Genomic DNA, 19227 nt, shown 5'->3' with positions numbered 1-19227 from the left:
TAGTTTTACTCTGTTTGGCCCATTAACCCCCAGTGGTTTTCCTTTTCGGCCCACTTGATAAGGAGGTTGAATAGCCCTAGAAGTAGGAGTAATTTATACAAACAGTAAAGCTTGGGAAAAAGGTGGCTGGACTTTTGCGACTCTAGCCAATCAAATGTCACCACTTTGTGGTGGGCGTGTCCTACATGAAACACAAACACATCGTCGCTCACAACCAAACAACCAAAGTTAGCCTGTGCAAACTGGTATGGCAATATGAATTATGACCTTTATTAGTATTAATAATAACATTGAGCTTATCACAAAAATGACGTTATTTTCAGATAAGCCTGTGCTTTAACTGAAGCAAGGCAATCTGGTGGCTAAGTTAGCATTTTAGCTATTTGCTGTGGAACCTCTCGGCTAATGGCCGTTTGCTAATAGTGGTGTGTAAATTGTATTTGTTTTGGTTTCCTTTTGCATGGTTTATACTATCAAGGTCCGGGAAATGTCGTTATTAACTGCGAAAGAACCAGGGATCGACCCAGACGCCATGCCGGTGGAGTCCATAGTACCCGCCTGCATGTTCGCACCAGACCCAGGGTTTGGGGACGACCTGCCCGACGGAGAGGGCTTCGAAGACGGCGAGGGGACCAACGGCGAGTCCGGGGATCATTTAAATTTCAGTAGTAAGGTAGGCCCCTGCTTTTGGTTTAGATTGAAATCCCCAGACATTCTGCTGCTATTAAGAAAAATCTAAATCGCACACGTTGAATGCGCTGCAATGGCTTTGGAAATGCATTGTATGGAAGATGCATTGACACGTTGCATTTTGCAGTGTATGCAAAAGAACAAAAAGTGACACGTATGTCGATGCAGCTACAGGGGCAGCTGTGGTCAACACAGCACTGACTCACCTGCCACTGAGGTTAAAACCTGTTATCCCTGTTCACTTAAAAGGATTCTTCAGTTTAATATGACCCCTTCATAGTTGACCTCCCCTTTAGTCAACAGCAACCCACAACAACTTGCCTGACTATTGTTTTGTGCTCTTGGCGATTTTCAAAAGACGAATTGTACAGAGTTTGAATTTGTACTATTACTGTTTATTCTTCCCGCATTTGTTTATCATTCAGTTAGTCTTGGTCAGTCCGTCGGGGGACCAGTATGACTCGTTACTACGCCAACTCAGGGAGCGGATGGATGAAGGATGCGGGGAAACCATCTACGTGGTCGGAATGGGTTCAGGTGAGGACGTTCACTATTCACCTGCTATCTTTCCTGTGCCCGGGGGTCACAGGAAAGGTCTTCCACTGGATAGAATGTTTGACCCCCATTCAAAAATGTTCTGGGTTAGATTACAGTGTATGCAGTCGACCTGTAAAAGTCCTGGGGCCAGATGCCATTACCCCTACCTGCTCCAAATTGATTCCCAGAACATCATTGTATGGCTCTTTGGATAAAAGTTTGACACCCAATCCTTTGCATGCTTATCTGTGAATACATGTTAATCTCAGGTGTTCATAAACTACTGTTGTTACAGTTGGTATTTTTATTGGCCGCGCCATCCTTTTGAGATTGATATGGAATATATTTGATTGGCCAATCCCTAATTATGATAGAACGTGTGTACGTGTGTGTGTGTGTGTGTGTGTGTGTGTGTGTGTGTGTGTGTGTGTGTGTGTGTGTGTGTGTGTGTGTGTGTGTGTGTGTGTGTGTGTGTTGGCCAATGAATTAGGAGAGTCAAAGGAGGCGCACTATTAGTAATAGTTTTGTTTTTTTTGTTGACAATTTCGTTTCACAACACTGCTCAATGAAACCCAGACCTTTCCATGCTTATCTGTGAATATATTTTAATCTCTGGTGTTGATAAGCTTCTGTTTTTACCTTTGGTATGTTTATTGGCCGCGCCATCCATTTGAGATTGATATGAAACCAATATTTTATTATTGATTTGTTTCATATCACAATATTAGAGGCTTTGGAGCCCATTTTATTCTGCCGCTTCTAATTGTAAAAATAAATAAAATACATTACGGGGCACATTACAAACCACAAACTATAAAGTCAGTATTGTTTTTCTTAGTTTTATAGTATATAATATATATAGTTATATTTTAAGAGTGCTCTGTTGAAATGAATGGAATTCACATGATTTGGGTGGATTTGGTAACTGCATGCCCCCCGGTACAATCAAAGGTCATATGACCCCAGAAGGCCCATAGTCAAACCTTGCTCAGAGTCTCCTACACGGGTTGATTCTAAATTTTTCTGTCCTTTACGACTCATTTTCCAAATCAGTTTTAAGTTGTTGTACATATATTCTAGTAAAGTACATTTTCTATGTAATGAACTTAATCACTGTTCCAGTCTCATCTTGGTCTTACAGGGCCACACCATGACCCTAAACGCACCTGGGGCAGAATTTGGCCTCATATTTGTAGCGTGACTCAAAAACATAAATGGAATCGTACTGTTTCAATGGAACAAAGCACACAGCGAGGAATGCAGCAGGGCAGAATCTTTTTTCGTTTGCTTCTGTAAGGACTTTGCTTTGGACGTTAAAATAAAAATTATAATCTTGACTGTGGCCTGTTTATCGGCCATGATAAAAGCAGTCCAGAGTTGAGATGACTTTACACGTTAACATGACAGGACCGTAGTTGTGTGGTCTGTATTTCACCCCGCTGTCGCCCCAGTGATTCTCTGTGTCCACCGGGTCTATTTGTCTGCCTTTTAGTGTGAAAAGCGACGTAGCCTGACCCGATTTACAACGCCCCACATACACCCCCACCCTAGGGCCTTTGTTGACAGCTGGGGTTATTTTCTGCCCTGCTCAGCAGCATGTCTGACCGTGGCGTGGCAGGGGTCAAATGTCACTTTTGAAAAGAGTCTCTGATTGAAGGCCTTCTCCACGCAGTAACTGTTGTTGCTAGCTTGCTCTTCCAATCGCCGGGTGGAGGATTATTTGTACGGATTATTACCGCAGTATTACGGCAGTGCAGCACTCCAGTTCACATAGGCCAACTTCAGGCAGCCTAACCTCTGAGCCCTACGCCCCTAACCCAGCACATCATTTAGTCTGGAAAGGAGTGGGAGAAACATTTAGAAGGACTTATTGGTGGCCTTCTGGCCACCATTGTACACTGTATTGTGTTGTGTTGTATTGTATTGTATTATAGTAATTAACTGTGTAGCAACTGCAGTGGCTGCTATCATTGCTGTAACACAGGGAATTGGTTAGCCTAGCGATTGTTTGTACTTGCACTTGGTTCTATGAACATCCTTTCTGTACCGACAGCGATATATCGATGCACTTCTTCTGACAAATGTACTTATTGTAAGTCGCTTTGGATAAAAGCGTCTGCTAAATGCCCTAAATATAAACTTATTCCCTCTCCATCCAGGGATGGATGTTTTAGGTGCCAAAAACGCAGGCATTAACTTGTATATAACAAATATGAGTTGTTTTTAAGTTTAAGTGACCCCCTTGTTTCAGCTTAAATTCAAACACTAAGAGGAAAATGAGTTTTGGGCTGGTAGTTCAAGCAAGCTCAATAGCAGACTTTGCATGCTGACTTAGTTTTGTACTGTCATTGCCAGCCTGATTGGACAGACAAGCCCTGATGTCATCACCCCTGGCACACACTAGTGCTTATGACCTAATGTTCTCAGACTGGAAACAGGAAACCTCTGCTAGGTAAATGGGCAGTTATTCCACCATGCACTCAATATTTGCAACCGATATAAACTAAATGTAACCATTCTCTAAAAGGGGAAACTAGAAGCCAGTACATAGACCATATGCATGACTGTTCAAAGGGAAGTACAAGTAGTGTAGTCATCCTTGAGCAAGATGCCCAAGGATTTGAAATACCTGCTAAATTGACCCCTAACTGGAAGTCTCTGGATAATGACTTGAATGATAAATAATTCACACAGTCACTCGGCCTCTTTTGATAATCTCCTCCTTCATTAGTACAACAGTCTTTTTCATCATTCACTGAAGCCTGTCCGTGGCTTTTCTGGGAACCCCAGGCAGAACTCTGTTGCGGTGATGGAGGCATAGATGAGGGTCTCTGCCCACAAGTCTGAGAGGGATGGCCATCGTCTGGGGAGGGTTTTGAGTCGGTAGAAGGCAGATTCGGTGTTTAACGTGGGTCTGGAATGAGGGGATGGAGTCCAGAATGTCACCCAGGTTGCACTGCTGGGGACGGGCAGCCGTCCCAATACCTTAATACCTGAAAAGGAACCCCGCACCCCACACACACAGACGAAATGTCAAGCATGACAGTTTGATGGCCAACTAGCACACACAGCCACTTCACATCTATCACATCATATTATGTTCTGACAACGTTGTATTACTTACCTTTCCTTTGGCTTTTTATGCTTCCATTATGTCTGCCCATTTGGCCCCTATAGCACTCGCTATCCATCCCTGGAAGGAGGCTTCCCCTCCTGGGTTCCTTCTCAAGGTTTCTTCCCTCTCGGTTTCGGGGGGAGTTTTTACTTCAAGCCTTTTAGAGGGGTTGGGTTGGGTTGGGGGGGGGGGGGGGGGGGGGGGGGCGGGGTGTATAATGTAGGCCCGTGAAGCCCTTCGGAACCAAAACTGTGATTAAGTGCTGTGCAGCAACATTTTTACGTGACGCATTGATCACCAGTAGGTGTGTTGGGACTACGTGTGATATAGAGCATTCATCAACCCCCCCCCTCCCTCCATCCCTCCCTCCCTCCCTCCCTCCCTCCCAGACGGGGGAGACTACGGCCTGGATGAGAAGGACATGGAGGCCTCGGCGGCTACGGTGAGGTCGCTGTGCGAGCAGATCGAGGCCGACCTCATCTTCCTGCGGGAGCGCACCGAGGCCGGCGGCAGGATCCGCGACTACCTCATACGGCGGCGCGTCGGCGAGCTGGACTTCCTGGAAGTCAGGTACGCTCCATCTTCGGAGGGGTTCCGCCCACAACGGCAACTGTTGTAGTTGCCAAGGCAACAGACACACGCAAAGTCAACCACCTTATTTTCTCGCTGTCGTCTGGTTTTTGTCTCTCTCTGTCCGTCCTCTGTGTGTGTCCGTCCTCTCGTCCATATCTCTCTCTCTCTGGGTCTTCCGTCCGTGCCTCTGTCTCTGTCTCTCATTCTGCGCCCCCTCGTTCCCGCCTTCAGGGTGGCGGTGGTGGGCAACGTGGACGCCGGCAAGAGCACCCTGCTGGGGGTGCTGACTCACGGGGAGCTGGACAACGGCCGTGGCTTTGCGCGGCAGAAGCTCTTCAGGCACAAGCACGAGATGGAGAGCGGCCGGACCAGCAGCGTGGGCAACGACATCCTGGGCTTCGACCAGGAGGGACAGGTAGGGGTCTCGGAGGCAGCGCCCCCCAGGGTACAAGGCGTGAGGGTCAGATAGGGGTGCTGAACACGGAACCAGGCAGACTAGAAGATGCCAGAGAGAGGATAGGGTGGACAGTTAGGGCTGGCGAAGAAACGACCAAGCAGAGTAGAAAATACCAGAGGAGTCGATGGGGACGGACAGCTAGGGCTCTCCAATACAACAAAGCAACCAGAGTATCAACAGGAATACAGTAAAAGCACCAGAGTAGAAGTGTTAAGATCAAATGTACTTAAAACTGAATGACTTAACTTCAGAAACTGTACTGTTTTTACACACAGACACATCACACTACAACAAAACACAAACACAGGAATCCCCGACAGTGTATCAATATTTCTGGTGGTGTTCCAGGTGGTGAACAAACCCGACAGCCACGGGGGGAGCCTGGACTGGACCAAGATCTGCGAGCGGTCCTCCAAGGTGATCACCTTCATTGACCTGGCGGGCCACGAGAAGTACCTGAAGACCACCGTGTTCGGCATGACGGGACACATGCCCGACTTCTGCATGCTCATGGTGAGCCCTGGCCTTGCTTTGTGTTCTCTACGTTTCCATCCTGTCCGTACCACCGGTCTGCGTCGGCTGTAGAGCTGTGTTTGCCGTTGGAGGCCGCCTGTCCAGGCACTAGGCTGGGCTGAAACGCCAGGTAGAATCGCCACAACGCAATTGCAAGAATCGTTCAGGATGTTCGAAGAAGCATAACTACATTATCTCACATTGTTGTTTTTTTCTATTTCGGACTGGCAGAGTGGTAGCATGTATGTTTTGGAATTATTCCACAATCAAGCAGTCTACTTATCATATTATTCTCACAGTCAGAAATCAAAACCCAGTCAAATTTGGACTACAATGTGATTGGTTGGTTCTTGGCCCATGGGGAGGTAAACAATACTTGAACCCCTCCCCCCCCCTCTCTCTGTCACCCTCCCCCAGGTGGGCAGTAATGCAGGCATCGTGGGGATGACCAAGGAGCACCTGGGCCTGGCGCTGGCCCTCAACGTGCCTGTGTTCGTGGTGGTCACCAAGATAGACATGTGCCCCGCCAACATTCTCCAAGGTACACCCACACACCAACACATTCCAACCCATTCAGCATAGGGTGGGGCTGGTGTCACCCTGTTCACAGGTTTGATAATTGGTCAAACACAGGAACGTACCGGCATTTCGATCCTTACCAGGTGACGCACGCGTTAGCGATGTAGCTGCAGGGCTTCTGCGAGCCTGGCATGACATAAGCAAAGGTTTATCACAAAGCTAAACAATGTTGATGGATTATAAATGGCTCTCCCCAACTATTGCCTGATTATAGGCGTTTTCATTGTGCATACTTGTGGTTTGTTTAATGTTGGTGCGTTGTTTGTTTGGTTTCTTCCAGAGACGCTAAAGCTATTACAGAGACTACTGAAGTCACCGGGCTGCAGGAAGATCCCCGTCCTGGTCCAGAACAAAGACGATGTCATCGTCACCGCATCCAACTTCAGCTCTGAGAGGTGAGGGAGAGGTCAAACCCCCTCTACGTCACAGAGATCCAACGATATCGCCCTAAAGAAGATTGGGCAGTACCCTGGCTTTGTCTCTTCACACAGAACTAAACAAAGGCGCAATATGGTGCCACCGTGTGTGCTTTTACACAGCATGACACCGGCATCAGAAGCATGTCATGTGATACAACAGCGGCGGCGTCTTATGTGACGTATGACATGTGCGTTGTTCGTCAACAATAATGACGGGTGAAACTGAGTGTTGAGGTGCTTATGCTAGCCGTGCACATTTACGCCACTCTTCAAATGCAAGCAACGTTGCTGTGTATCGTATCCAGAGAGACGATGCATACGATTCACAGAGAGATCGGAGGAGGGGGGGAGAGAGAGAAAGAGTGGAAGGATTAATATGTAGGGGAAGAAGGAGGACTTGAGAGAAAGAGAAAAAGAGTAAATCAATCAAACTTTAATTACGTCATGCTTTTTGTGCAATACCACAACGGAAAGGGAAGCTGCACAGTTGAAGAATAACAATGAACATATGTGAATGTGAATCCTAAAGAAACATTTAGGAAGAAGGAAAAGGAACGAAGTGAAGGAATAAATGCATTGACACTCCTCCTCCTCCTCCTCCTTTGGGCAGGATGTGTCCCATCTTCCAGATCTCCAATGTGACCGGGGAGAACATGGAGCTGCTCAAGATGTTCCTCAACCTGCTGTCGTGTAGGACGGCCTACAGCGACGATGAGCCCGCCGAGTTCCAGATAGACGACACCTACTCTGTACCGGTAGGATACCGCTCGCACGCCCCTGTGTATACACCTACTCTGTACCGGTAGGATACCGCTCGCACGCCCCTGTGTATACACCTACTCTGTACCGGTAGGATACCGCTCGCACGCCCCTGTGTATACACCTACTCTGTACCGGTAGGATACCGCTCGCACGCCCCTGTGTATACACCTACTCTGTACCGGTAGGATACCGCTCGCACGCCCCTGTGTATACACCTACTCTGTACCGGTAGGATACCGCTCGCACGCCCCTGTGTATACACCTACTCTGTACCGGTAGGATAACACCGAGGGACAGACTCATTCCATCCATCCCTCCAGTGGGACAGTTATAGGGCTGGGTAAAAAATCGTTTTAATCGATTTTGAATCGATTCAGTTACATTTTGCAATATCGATTCATAGGACATGAGATCTTTATTTTTTTTGTTACCATTATTCTTATTTTTGCACTTTATTAAACAATGCCTTGATGAAATTTGCAGTGATAGAATGTTGTAGTTCAAGTACACTTTCACTTGCAATTCCTAATTTAAAAATTGCACTTTTGAGACTTAAAACCTGTTCTTTAATATGAAGAGAAAAAATTAAGTATGTATTTTGTAAGTATTTTGTATATTGTAACACAGTTGAGCCATTTTCATTATTTAACAGCAGATTGAATCGAATCAAATCGTGATTAATCGATTCAGAACCTTATGAATCGAAATCGAATCGATTTAGGAAATTGGCCACGATACCGGGCCCCAGTCAGCGAGTGTCAATGTGAATTCGTGAAGGTAGAGTTCCTGATCTGTGGTTGTTCAAGCCCTTGGATGGATGTGACATTATTGCAAGTCTTTGCAGAAACATGTGGAAACCTACGCATGTCTTTATTGTTCACCCACTGTAAAAGGAATGGGGCCGGGAATGTTATGTTGCGTTCCACCTGACTAGCTGAGTCACCCGTTCAAAATATAATTTCTATGCGCCTCTACAGAGTCGCAGCAATTAACCGAGATCCCTGTAGCTACCAGACAGCCGATTTGATACCTGATGCACGTGCAGGTCCTCTCGCTCAACACGCGCACAGTCACGCAAGAAAACACCTATATTATTATGAGGCCTGTTTTGGGCAGCGAGTTAGTTAGGGGCACCTTTATGGTAGTTAAATACGTATATGACTCTATAAAACAGCAGAGTTTTGCGTGGACCTGTTAATGTGATTCTCTAGTACGCTATAAACCTGAGTGGCTGATCTATCAAAATGTGAACTTTAGATAGGCTTATGTACTGACCAACTGCCCCCCGTGGACGTCGCCGTGGCAGTGGCCTCCAGAGATGGGGGGGCAGTAGCATTGTGGCAGAGCTGGAAGCCGCAACTGATGTTTTTTAACGCTCTGTCTCTGTATCTCTCTCTGTCTCCCCTCTGTGTTTCTGTGTCTCTCTATATGTCTCTATGTCTCTCTCTCTCTGTATCTCTATCTGTCTCTCTGTCTCCCCTCTGTGTTTCTGTGTCTCTCTACCTTTCTCTCTATGTCTCTCTCTCTCTCCGTCTCTCTCTCTCCGTCTCAGGGTGTGGGCACGGTGGTGTCGGGCACCACGTTACGGGGCCTGATCCGCCTCAACGACACCCTGCTGCTGGGCCCAGACCCCCTGGGCACCTTCATCCCCATAGCCGTCAAGTCCATCCACCGCAAGCGCATGCCGGTCCGCGAGGTCCGTGCTGGACAGACCGCCTCCTTCGCCCTCAAGAAGGTCAGACATCACCCGGGGTCCATCACAATGTGTCCTCGCTGTATCGTAGGACTATCGGACAGAATGTGTCCTCGCTGTATCGTAGAACTATCGGACAGAATGTGTCCTAGCTGTATCGTAGAACTATCTGGCAAAATGTTCCCTAGCTGTAGCGTACGCTGAGATGTGTTGTGGCAGGCATACAGTACGATTTGGTTACCAGGTGCCAATGTCAATGCTCGTTCTATTTTGAATTAATTAAACCATTCACCGTTTTCTGAAAAAGCTAGCTTAATCAATGATTTGGTTTTGAGTTACATTTCAAAATAAATAATATTTAGAGACGATAATTATTCGACCCGGTACCAGGTCCCGACCCCAAGGTTGGGGACCTCTGCTATATAGGACATAAGCAGTGTGTAATGGTGAGTAGGGCAGGTAGAGGGAGACAAAGGCAGGGGATAACATGGGATTTAATTCAGCATTTAATTGTATAGTCTCAATTGTATCTGTTTCTCTCTCTCTCTCTCTCTCTCTCTCTCTCTCTCTCTCTCTCTCTCTCTCTCTCTCTCTCTCTCTCTCTCTCTCTCTCTCTCTCTCTCTCTCTCTCTCTCTCTCTCTCTCTCTCTCTCTCTCTCTCTCTCTCTCTCTCTCTCTCTCTCTCTCTCTCTCTCTCTCTCTCTCTCTCTCTCTCTCTCTCTCTCTCTCTCTCCGTATCGCCCTGTCTCTCTTTCCGTATCGCCCTGTCTCTCTTTGTCTCTCTCTCTTTATCTTTGTCTCTCTTTCTGTCTCTGTCTTTCTCTATCTGTGTCTCTCTCTTTCTGTCTCTGTCTTTCTCTATCTGTGTCTCTTTCTGTATCTGTCTCTGTGTGTCTCTGTCTTTCTCTATCTGTGTCTCTTTCTTTCTCTGTCTCTCTCTCTCTATCTGTGTCTTTCTTTCTCTGTCTCTGTCTCTGTGTGTCTCTGTCTTTCTCTATATCTCTCTCTTTCTTTCTCTGTCTCTCTCTATCTGTGTCTCTTTCTTTCTCTGTCTCTGTCTCTGTGTGTCTCTGTCTTTCTCTGTCTCTCTCTCTCTCTTTCTCTCTCTCTCTCTCTCTCTCTCTCTCTCTCTCTCTCTCTCTCTCTCTCTGTCTCTGTCTTTCTCCATCTCTCTCACTCTTTCTTTCTCTGTCTCTCTCAGATCAAGCGTTCGTCGATAAGGAAGGGCATGGTGATGATCTCTCCTAAGCTGACCCCCCAGGCCACCTGGGAGTTTGAGGCTGAGATCCTGGTGCTCCACCACCCCACCACCATCTCCCCCCGCTACCAGGCCATGGGTGAGTGCTAAGTCCATTTCATTCATGCAGGCCACCCCTAACGCCTATTAAGTCGCAAGCGTTTATGTGTCTTTTTATTTTCTGTATTTATTCTTAATTTAAATGTTTATCTTTTATCATAGGACTCATCCGACAGATTATCTTATCTGAATTCATCTTGATCATGCCAATTAAACACTTATTATATTTTATTATTTTATTAGAAAAAGAATGTTAATGTATGTCACTGCTTCGACATTGGTGGCTTGAAGGAGGTGTATAACTGACTTACGTGTGTGTGTGTGTGTGTGTGTGTGTGTGTGTGTGTGTGTGTGTGTGTGTGTGTGTGTGTGTGTGTGTGTGTGTGTGTGTGTGTGTGTGTGTGTGTGTGTGTGTGTGTGTGTGTGTGTTGCCCAGTGCATTGTGGGAGCATCAGGCAGACGGCCACCATCCTGACCATGAACAGGGACTGTCTGCGTACCGGCGACAAGGCCACGGTCCACTTCCGCTTCATCAAGACCCCCGAGTACATGCACTGTGACCAGCGGCTGGTGTTCAGGGAGGGCCGCACCAAGGCTGTGGGCACCGTCGTCAAGGTAACCCTGTCTCACCTTCACTGTTGTCATACCCGTTGGAATGTATGGCATCAATATTCTCGGTTTAGAGTTCACAAGTAAGTACGGGGCTTTAAATCCAACTCCTGGTGACATGCCCACTCTTAACTCGGGTTGGCCGTTCCGTTGCCCACCCTCAAGTCTGATTGGCCGTTCCATTGCCCACCCTCAACTCTGATTGGGCATTCTGTTGCTCGCCCTCAACTCTGATTGGCCGTTCCATTGCCCCCCCTCAACTCTGATTGGCCGTTCCATTGCCCACCCTCAATTCTGATTGGCCGTTCCATTGCCCACCCTCAACTTTGATTGGCCGTTCCGTTGCTCACCCTCAACTCAGATTGGCTGTTCCGTTGCTCACTCTGAATTCTGATTGGCGGTTGCATTTCAGCTGCTCCAAGCGGTGAACACGCAAGCGGCCCGGGCCCAGCAGGCCAAGATGCTTGCCCTGAAGAAGAAGGAGGGCACAGGAACACCAGATGAGACCGGGACCGTGGCAAGACCAGGAAGCCCCTCTTCACAGGTAGGCTTCGGATTGGTTGATTTATTGTTGATGGACAGCTGTGGTTTCAGTTCCACAATGCATGACTACAAACAGAAACTCAAGTTAGTTCAGTTTATTCAAGTCTTTTCCCAAATGTCAGGGACTGCTTGTCAACGGTAGTACAGGAAGAAAACATTCTCTTGGCCATTATGGCCATTGGCAATTCTGGCCAAGAGATGTTCGGCTAACCGCCATCTATCGCTAATAGCTAACTAATGCTTACAGCTTACACTTGCTAACTCTTGCTACCAAATATTCCAGCTAACTCCTATCTCTCCCCTGTCCTACCTCACACCCTCCCTCTGCCCTAACCAAATAATATTCATTCTCTCCCTCGTATGATCCCTGGTCCAAACACATTTCATTCATTCATACACTATTCATTATTATTTCTGAATACCATCCACTTAATTCCCATCACATACCTTTCTGTTCAAACTGTCCCTTCTCGCTCCATGCCTATTTTCTTCTTCATTCTCTCTTCTCCCTCGTCTTTTCTCCCTCCTCGCCTCTCCTTTCCCTCCTTGCCTCCTCTCTTCTCCCCCCTCGCCTCTCCTCTTCTCCCCCCTTCTCCCTCCTCACCTCCTCTCTTCTCCCTCCTCCCTCCTCTCCTCTCTTCTCCCTCCTCTCTCCCTCCTCTCTTCTCCCTCCTCTCTCCCTCCTCTCTTCTCCCTCCTCCCTCCTCCTCTCCTCTCTTCTCCCTCCTCCCCTCCTCTCTTCTCCCTCCTCGCCTCCTCTCTTCTCCCTCCCCTTCTATCTTCTCCCCCCACCTCTCCCCTCTCTTCTCCCTCCTCTATCCTCCCTCCTCTCTTCTCCCTCCTTTCTCCTCCCTGCTCTCTTCTCCCTCCCATTCTCTCTTCTCCCCCCTCCTCTCTCCTCCCTCCTCCCTCCTCTATCCCCACATGCTGCGTTAGACTGGGGCAGAGGGGGATAAGGAGGTGCATTGTAAAGATGGCAACAATGAGACCAAGGTAATGGAAAGTGCAGATATATATTTTTATATATATGCATGTATAACATAGAATTTATTTTACTTGCTTTTTTGAATCTGTGCAACATATCTCTTTATTTTCTGCTGCTTCCCACATGGCCTTTTTCAGTGAGAGAAAACATTGAGTCCCTTATTCTGCTATTCTTATCGTTGACTACCCACTTTTAATTGTGTGGTTTTAAGACTTTTTTTGTAGCTACTCTACTATTCATTGTACGCTTTGATTGTCCTCAGCCTCTCATGGAAGTCATTTTAGATAAAAAAGACTTAAAGTGTGAACCGGTCTGTCCCATCGTAAATGACAAAAAGTTAATGCTTCTATTGCATCATAAATTACAAAAAGTTAATTATTCTGTTGCATGAGAACTGCATGTTACATCATAAGTTACTGAAGATTTACGTTTGTAACATCGAGGGTAAATGTCCTAAAGGTAAATATTTGTTACATCGTTAATGACTGAAGTTAAATGTTTGTTCCATCGTTAATGACTGGAGTTCAAAGGTTCTTGAACCGTTAATGAATAGTAAGTTAAATGTTTCTCCCCAACCCCAGCCCAAGACTGGCAGCGGTCGGAGAAGAGGCGGCCAGCGACACCGTGGCAAGGGTCTCAACGCCACCATCCCTACGGCAACCACTCCCCCAGCAGCGGCAGGAACCGCCTAGCAACGCCATAGTCCCAGTCCCCCCCCCCTCCACCAAGCCGACCCTACTCCCGGCAGCGGAGACGCACGCGCTGATGAACTCTGAACTCCACCATATGAGGAGCAGACGTTCAACCCTCTGGCTCCCTCTGGTGGGTTTGGTGTTGAAACACAAAACAAAAAGGCAACGGCGGCAGTGAAGGACCTGTTATTCTAAAGCTTTCATTTGTTTTAATTTTTTTATTCTACTTTTCCCCCTTTGGCAAATTAACGGCGTTCCAAGCAGCTAGGAGGTGCAGTGGTCGGGGAACCTCCCAGTTGTGTATAAGGAAGTCCAAATGTACGTGTTGATAGATAATAAGGGGATTCTCCTCGGCGCTGATAAATGGTACATAGAGTGACTCAATGGCGGCCTCTTGTCACCAGACCCGTGCGTTTATGGGCCGTTCAAATTCCAACCCACTACAGATTTGTTCCTGTTGTAGCAAAAAAAAAAATGAGAAAGGAAAAGCAGCAGGCCACCCCAAGTTCATGCATTCAATCATTCCCTCTGAATTTAAGATTTGCTAATGAGGCTTTTTGCTTCTCCCTGTGGAGAACACAACCGTTCTCCTTCTCTTATTTTTCCATCTCTCTCCGACTCGTTCTCTGGCCTATTCCCCGCGTCTCATTAACCACCATGATTTGTGTTGCTGTTTCCCATCCACGCCGACCCTGGCGGCCTGCGGGCTCGGCTCAGCGTCTTATCCATCTAGACCAAGGCATTGTCAAGGGCTTAATGTGGCCCGCACTAGGGGGGATCCGCGGAGGCAGAGCACCATGGTTACAGGGGGCCGCAGCCAGAACTTGGCACTAAGCAATGGCTGCGGCCCCCTCCCCTGCATTGACGGGTTGTCGGTTTAACTTGACCTCCCGCGTGGATCGCTGAACGAGAAGGGCTCGGTTATCTGATCTCCAACCGCTAGCAGTTGAACCGTCACCCTGCCCCCCCCCCCCCCCCACACCCCGCCCCCCACCCCTTGAACGCCAGTGCAAGCAATCCCAGCGGGGTGGAACACAGATCGGTGTGTGATTATGGCGAGGGCGCAGTACTCTCTTGATTGGCTGGGATCTCAAGAGGTCTGCGTTTGATTGGTTGAAATCTCTTGAGGCACCGGCTACCAAAATTGGTGGAGGTTGGTTTTATTTATTTTTTAGACTATTACAGCAGGGGTCTTTCCTGCTTGGTGTGTTTTTGTGTGTACTTCTCCGTAGTCTTTGTCGTCTCTTTAAACGAAACACTTGTTCACCAGGGAAAACGTCATGCTTTAGCACTGAATGTCTTCCACAGCGCAGTCTTTTACTGGGTTAAGGGGAGCAGTCAGTTTAGTAAATCGACCCAAAGTACCTTTTTGTAACCCAAATTACTTTGCATCTGCTGCTTACGGCACACACATGACTCCTAATGTTTGTGTGCTCCAACGCTCGGTGAAAAGAAAACTGAAATGGTTGGAAAATTTGGAGTTGTTGAAGATAACCATATGCCATGTGTTTGTGTGGCATCACACAAACACATGGTGTTTGTGTGTTGTAAATCTATTCAAAATTCTTAGTAAATCTATTCAAAATTCTTTTTTTGAGGGTGCCGTCTGCTCCAGCAGAAGTTTAACTTTGAATTTGCAATAAGGAAGTCATGTTTTGTCGTGACAAAGTAATCTCGGACAAGCACTTCAGTCCCTGCAATCGTTAAGGTCTGTGATTTTTGGCGTGAGTTCCAGCTAATTAAGACTCTATGCTGTGGCTTCGCCTCACACTCTGGTTCTCAAACTTAATAAGCTACGGTACTAAAGCCCTCATTGGTCCTGAATGGGGGGTTCGCCCGCACGGTTTGGAGGCGCTGTACCATCTCTTAAAGACCCCTTTGTCTCGGCCGTGTGGTTGCTCCAAGAGCCCTCATTGGTCCTGTTCTCCTGTCTTTGATTCCCACATGCACGGTGAGGTTAGAACATAAGGCCATCCGATGCTTTACTTAATCACCTTGGAAACAGAGTCAGTGCGTCTGTAGATTACCTGGCTTCAACCCCCTCCTCATTTTGTTACATTGAAGATATACTAATGGTCCATTTTTTTTTTTTTGAAGCGATTATTTCTTTTTTTTTTGCTTTGTTATTGTCTGTACAGAAAGTTCAACTGTACAAAAGAAGTAAGAAGAAAAGAGGCCATTTAACCTGAAGTGGTGCCAGTTTGTGCTGTTAAAAAATGTTAAAATAAAGACTTTGAGAATATGCATTGTGTGTGTGTATTGAGTCATTCCCCACTAAGAGCAAAGGTTCAGTAGATTAGTCCTACCGTCTGAGGTACAGCAACAAAACCTACGTCACCTCAAGCATGGGGACGAGGGATTTGAATTGGGTTATATGTCATATAATCTTCAACACGGTTGTGATTGTAAACGGCTGTGAATCAAATGTTAGGTACATGTAAAGACTTAAAAGTTAATAAAAGCTCAGTGAACATTTGAAGCAATTAGAATCTCAATCTCCAATGAGAAGAGGTTGCATGCTTCCAGTTTTCTAGCAAATGAAGGGTCCAATAGCAGTACAGAAAACCATCTGGTGACCAAGAGCAGCATGCATAAGGATGCAGTCATAAATTATGAAAATGTGTTTGACAAGGACAATGAGTGATATTACAGAGCCAATTAAGTGAAAAAGATTAAGTGAATATAAGTATACAAATTAAAAGATAAATCTACTCACAGCATGATTTCCATTTTATAGATGTCGATGCGTTGAACAACAAGTTAAGTGCAGTTATCGAAAGTCAACCAACACCCCTTAAGCAAATGATTATCAAACTTTCACCCAGGCCATGGTCTAAGGTCTACATTTACGACTTCAGGGCAATCCACCTGAATCCTATTTTTTACAGAAGATGCTTTGAACAAGCAAATTTTTCTGTGACGTCAGATATTGACACATGCTTCAAACGAAAATGTACTCTAAAAATCTGAGCGAGCAACCGATGACCCTCCCATCCTCAATAAACACCATACAGCCAGAGCTTTTTGTTACGTTATATTCTGCTCTAACTCCTCTGGCTTTGCTCCAGTCAAAGTCTCCGTCGGTGCTACCTCCCTTTTCAAAGGCACGGCGTTCACACGTGGTGAAAGGAACTCCGGTAAGCGGTCTTTGATGCAGCGCCTGAGGTCTGAGGCAAGTCATGAGGAAGCCACCTTTTTGTTAAGAATCCTTAGGCATGCTCTCGTTCTCATGTCCTTTTATCTATCACTCTTATCTATTCCCATCTTTCTCCTGCCAACAATCTATTTTGTACCCCTTTTCCAGCATGCCCCTTTTGTTTTTCCTTCACTATTTGTGCCCCTCAAGTGACCTGAATCGTATTTCTTTATTTTTCACGAAGGGAAACACCCTGCCTCTCAATCATCCCGTAGATTAACAAGTCGAGGTCAGAGACGGAATCCGTCGAGGTCCTCGTGATATTTCACACAACTGACAAAATGGTCGCTCAATCCTATTTAACTACCTACAAGAGATGGGAGATACGAGACGGAAGACGGAGTACTCAATGGAGCAGAGCTGTTGTTGTTTGGTCAATGTCATGTCCAACTCTGACAGATAATGATAAATTGCGGAGCTCCACAGCATATTTATTTTGCCTGCCTCTCTCTGCAGACGACCGATGTGAGGCCTCAGTCACCGATGCACACATCGGTTTCCAGGCATACGTTAAGCAACGCTTAGTCCCGCGTCAAATAGGTTATTCCAAATGTTTCAAACATCTGCTTCTTTTGTATTCTTTATTCTGTTAAAATCGGTCAATTCCTGTAATCTTTTGGTGTTATTAGCGTCAAAGCTATTGCACAGTTCTTGCCTCAGTCCATCGCCATGCACAACGTAGCATGCGTTCTTGGCAGCAGGTGAAATTTGGCCTTTATAAATATGCTTTTTATATCAGCATGTTTAGCTTGTTACAGCCTACTTCTCCTGAATAAGAATGCAAATCACTTCCTTTTTTTTTTTTAAACCTTTAGGCTTTTCACTCGTCGTCATCGGAATCATCGGAAGAAAATATGTTTTTCATTTTCAATCCTCCCTTAACTTCACATCCCCAGTAAGGAAGCATTGATGTGATAACTATTACAGTATATCCATATCGGATACAAAAACGGTATAATGGGAGGTACCATAGGTTACAAGACCGTATCCATTCACCCAGAGTATACCGGCTTGCCCTCTGGAAAATGAAACCAACTGTCCTCTCCAATATGAGTCTTTCACCGAGACCAGCTTTGTCTGTGGACAGACGTTATACCTTGCAGTGCTTGTAAATAATGATGTTTTTTAATATTTTAAAAGGTTAGGTACTGTTTTTATTTGATTGCACCATTGTGGAAGCCTGTGGTTGCCGTTAGTGACTATTCCACTAATGTGTATTTGACGATAATCCTGTCCCCAGACAGCCAGTAAATATTAACAGGAAGTGTGCGTGGGACACCGTCTTGACCTTCTCGTCGTTCATGTTCTGCCCCTCATGCGCATGTATGCCTGCGCATATTTCACTCAATGATTGCTCATTAAAAAGACATGGTCAAAACACTGATCAGAATTCAAGACTCACACGGTCTTGAATAGCTACCGAGACCCAGTGTATCCTGGGTGAAACACAGCGCATAGATAGAACACAATGAAGGAATATTCCACTTTAATTGTAGGAAGGGAAAAAAACCAAGAGCTGCTGGCAGGCAGCAGTAAATGCATGAGATTAACGCCGTTTTTTTTTGTGTTAATTTAAGGGTTTGTGGAGCAGACACGATCGTATCGTCATATGAAAAACTAATCCTTCCACCCTTATTGCTAACCAAGACTCCGTCCGAACCCACGTACACTCCCCTGGTTCAACCTCAAAGTACCTCAGGTTTCATTAACTGTTTTTTTCTGTATTTTATCTTATAGTAAGGCCCATCAACCCAATGAGTCAATACTATTTTATTGATATGGCACTTTTAATGCAACTAAGCATTTGAATGTGCTTATCAATGGAAACAACTCAATCCAACAAATCAATAAGAAATTTATTTAAAAATTCGGTCACCGAGGGAGGGAGTGGGGGCGAGATTCAAACAAGATGACACGCTACTTCCTCTGAAGAAAGCTCAACTAAAAAGGTCTGTCATAAGATCGTGTTGGAAGACATCATACAACTGTATAAGGCGGTGTATCACTGCATTAACAGCATCCTGAGATACTGTGAAATTCATTAATTGATCTATATATTCGACCAGGCCCATATGCTGTACATGTATCATCCATAAATCACCATATCCCAGGCCTACATCCTGTATGGCTGATGGTAGTGGAGATACAGGGCAGCAGGGGTGGACGGACTCTGGATGTTGATGCAGCATGATGAGTCCGGCAAGGCAGATGTGCCGAACAGCTGTCCAGCGGGCGGGCCGATACGGGCAGGGTGCGGTGGGTGGCGTGTGGGAACAGCCACCCTGCTAACGGCCACCTGACGCTTCTCAGAAGACACTAACATCACAGAATTTAAACTGGATCATGCTCACTGCTTGTCTTGTTGATACCTTTGCTTGTCTGTTTTTAGGCATATTTATTTAGCTGTCTGATTATGAGTAAGTGTAAGCCACATTTGACCGATAACACACGTTGACAGCAGTTTATCTTTCAAGAAACAAAACTGCGCCACAGCCCAATATGTCTCTTGTATTCATGTTGCCCCTGGTGAAGTGAGGTCCCATTATTTTCCCTGTCTCTTATGATTG

At 46.2% G+C, this 19227-nt stretch overlaps 1 protein-coding gene across 1 annotated transcript; it reads left to right on the top strand.

Annotated features, from left to right (window-relative positions):
- Nucleotides 1-142: 142 nt before the first annotated feature.
- gtpbp1l (GTP binding protein 1, like) lies at nucleotides 143-15708 on the top strand. The gene is made up of 14 exons (XM_060047380.1): nucleotides 143-245; nucleotides 479-673; nucleotides 1116-1227; nucleotides 4732-4912; nucleotides 5147-5330; nucleotides 5721-5885; nucleotides 6303-6426; nucleotides 6745-6859; nucleotides 7494-7638; nucleotides 9198-9380; nucleotides 10540-10675; nucleotides 11072-11250; nucleotides 11657-11788; nucleotides 13354-15708. Exons 1-14 carry the CDS (start codon nucleotides 186-188, stop codon nucleotides 13462-13464), a joined length of 2022 nt encoding a protein of 673 aa, XP_059903363.1. The 5' UTR covers nucleotides 143-185; the 3' UTR covers nucleotides 13465-15708.
- The last annotated feature ends 3519 nt before the right edge of the window (nucleotides 15709-19227 follow it).

The sequence above is a fragment of the Gadus macrocephalus genome, chromosome 3 (assembly GCF_031168955.1).
Source record: "Gadus macrocephalus chromosome 3, ASM3116895v1".
NCBI lineage: Eukaryota > Metazoa > Chordata > Actinopteri > Gadiformes > Gadidae > Gadus > Gadus macrocephalus.
Note: the sequence above shows the minus strand (reverse complement) of the source record. Positions and strands in the feature narration are given on the sequence as shown.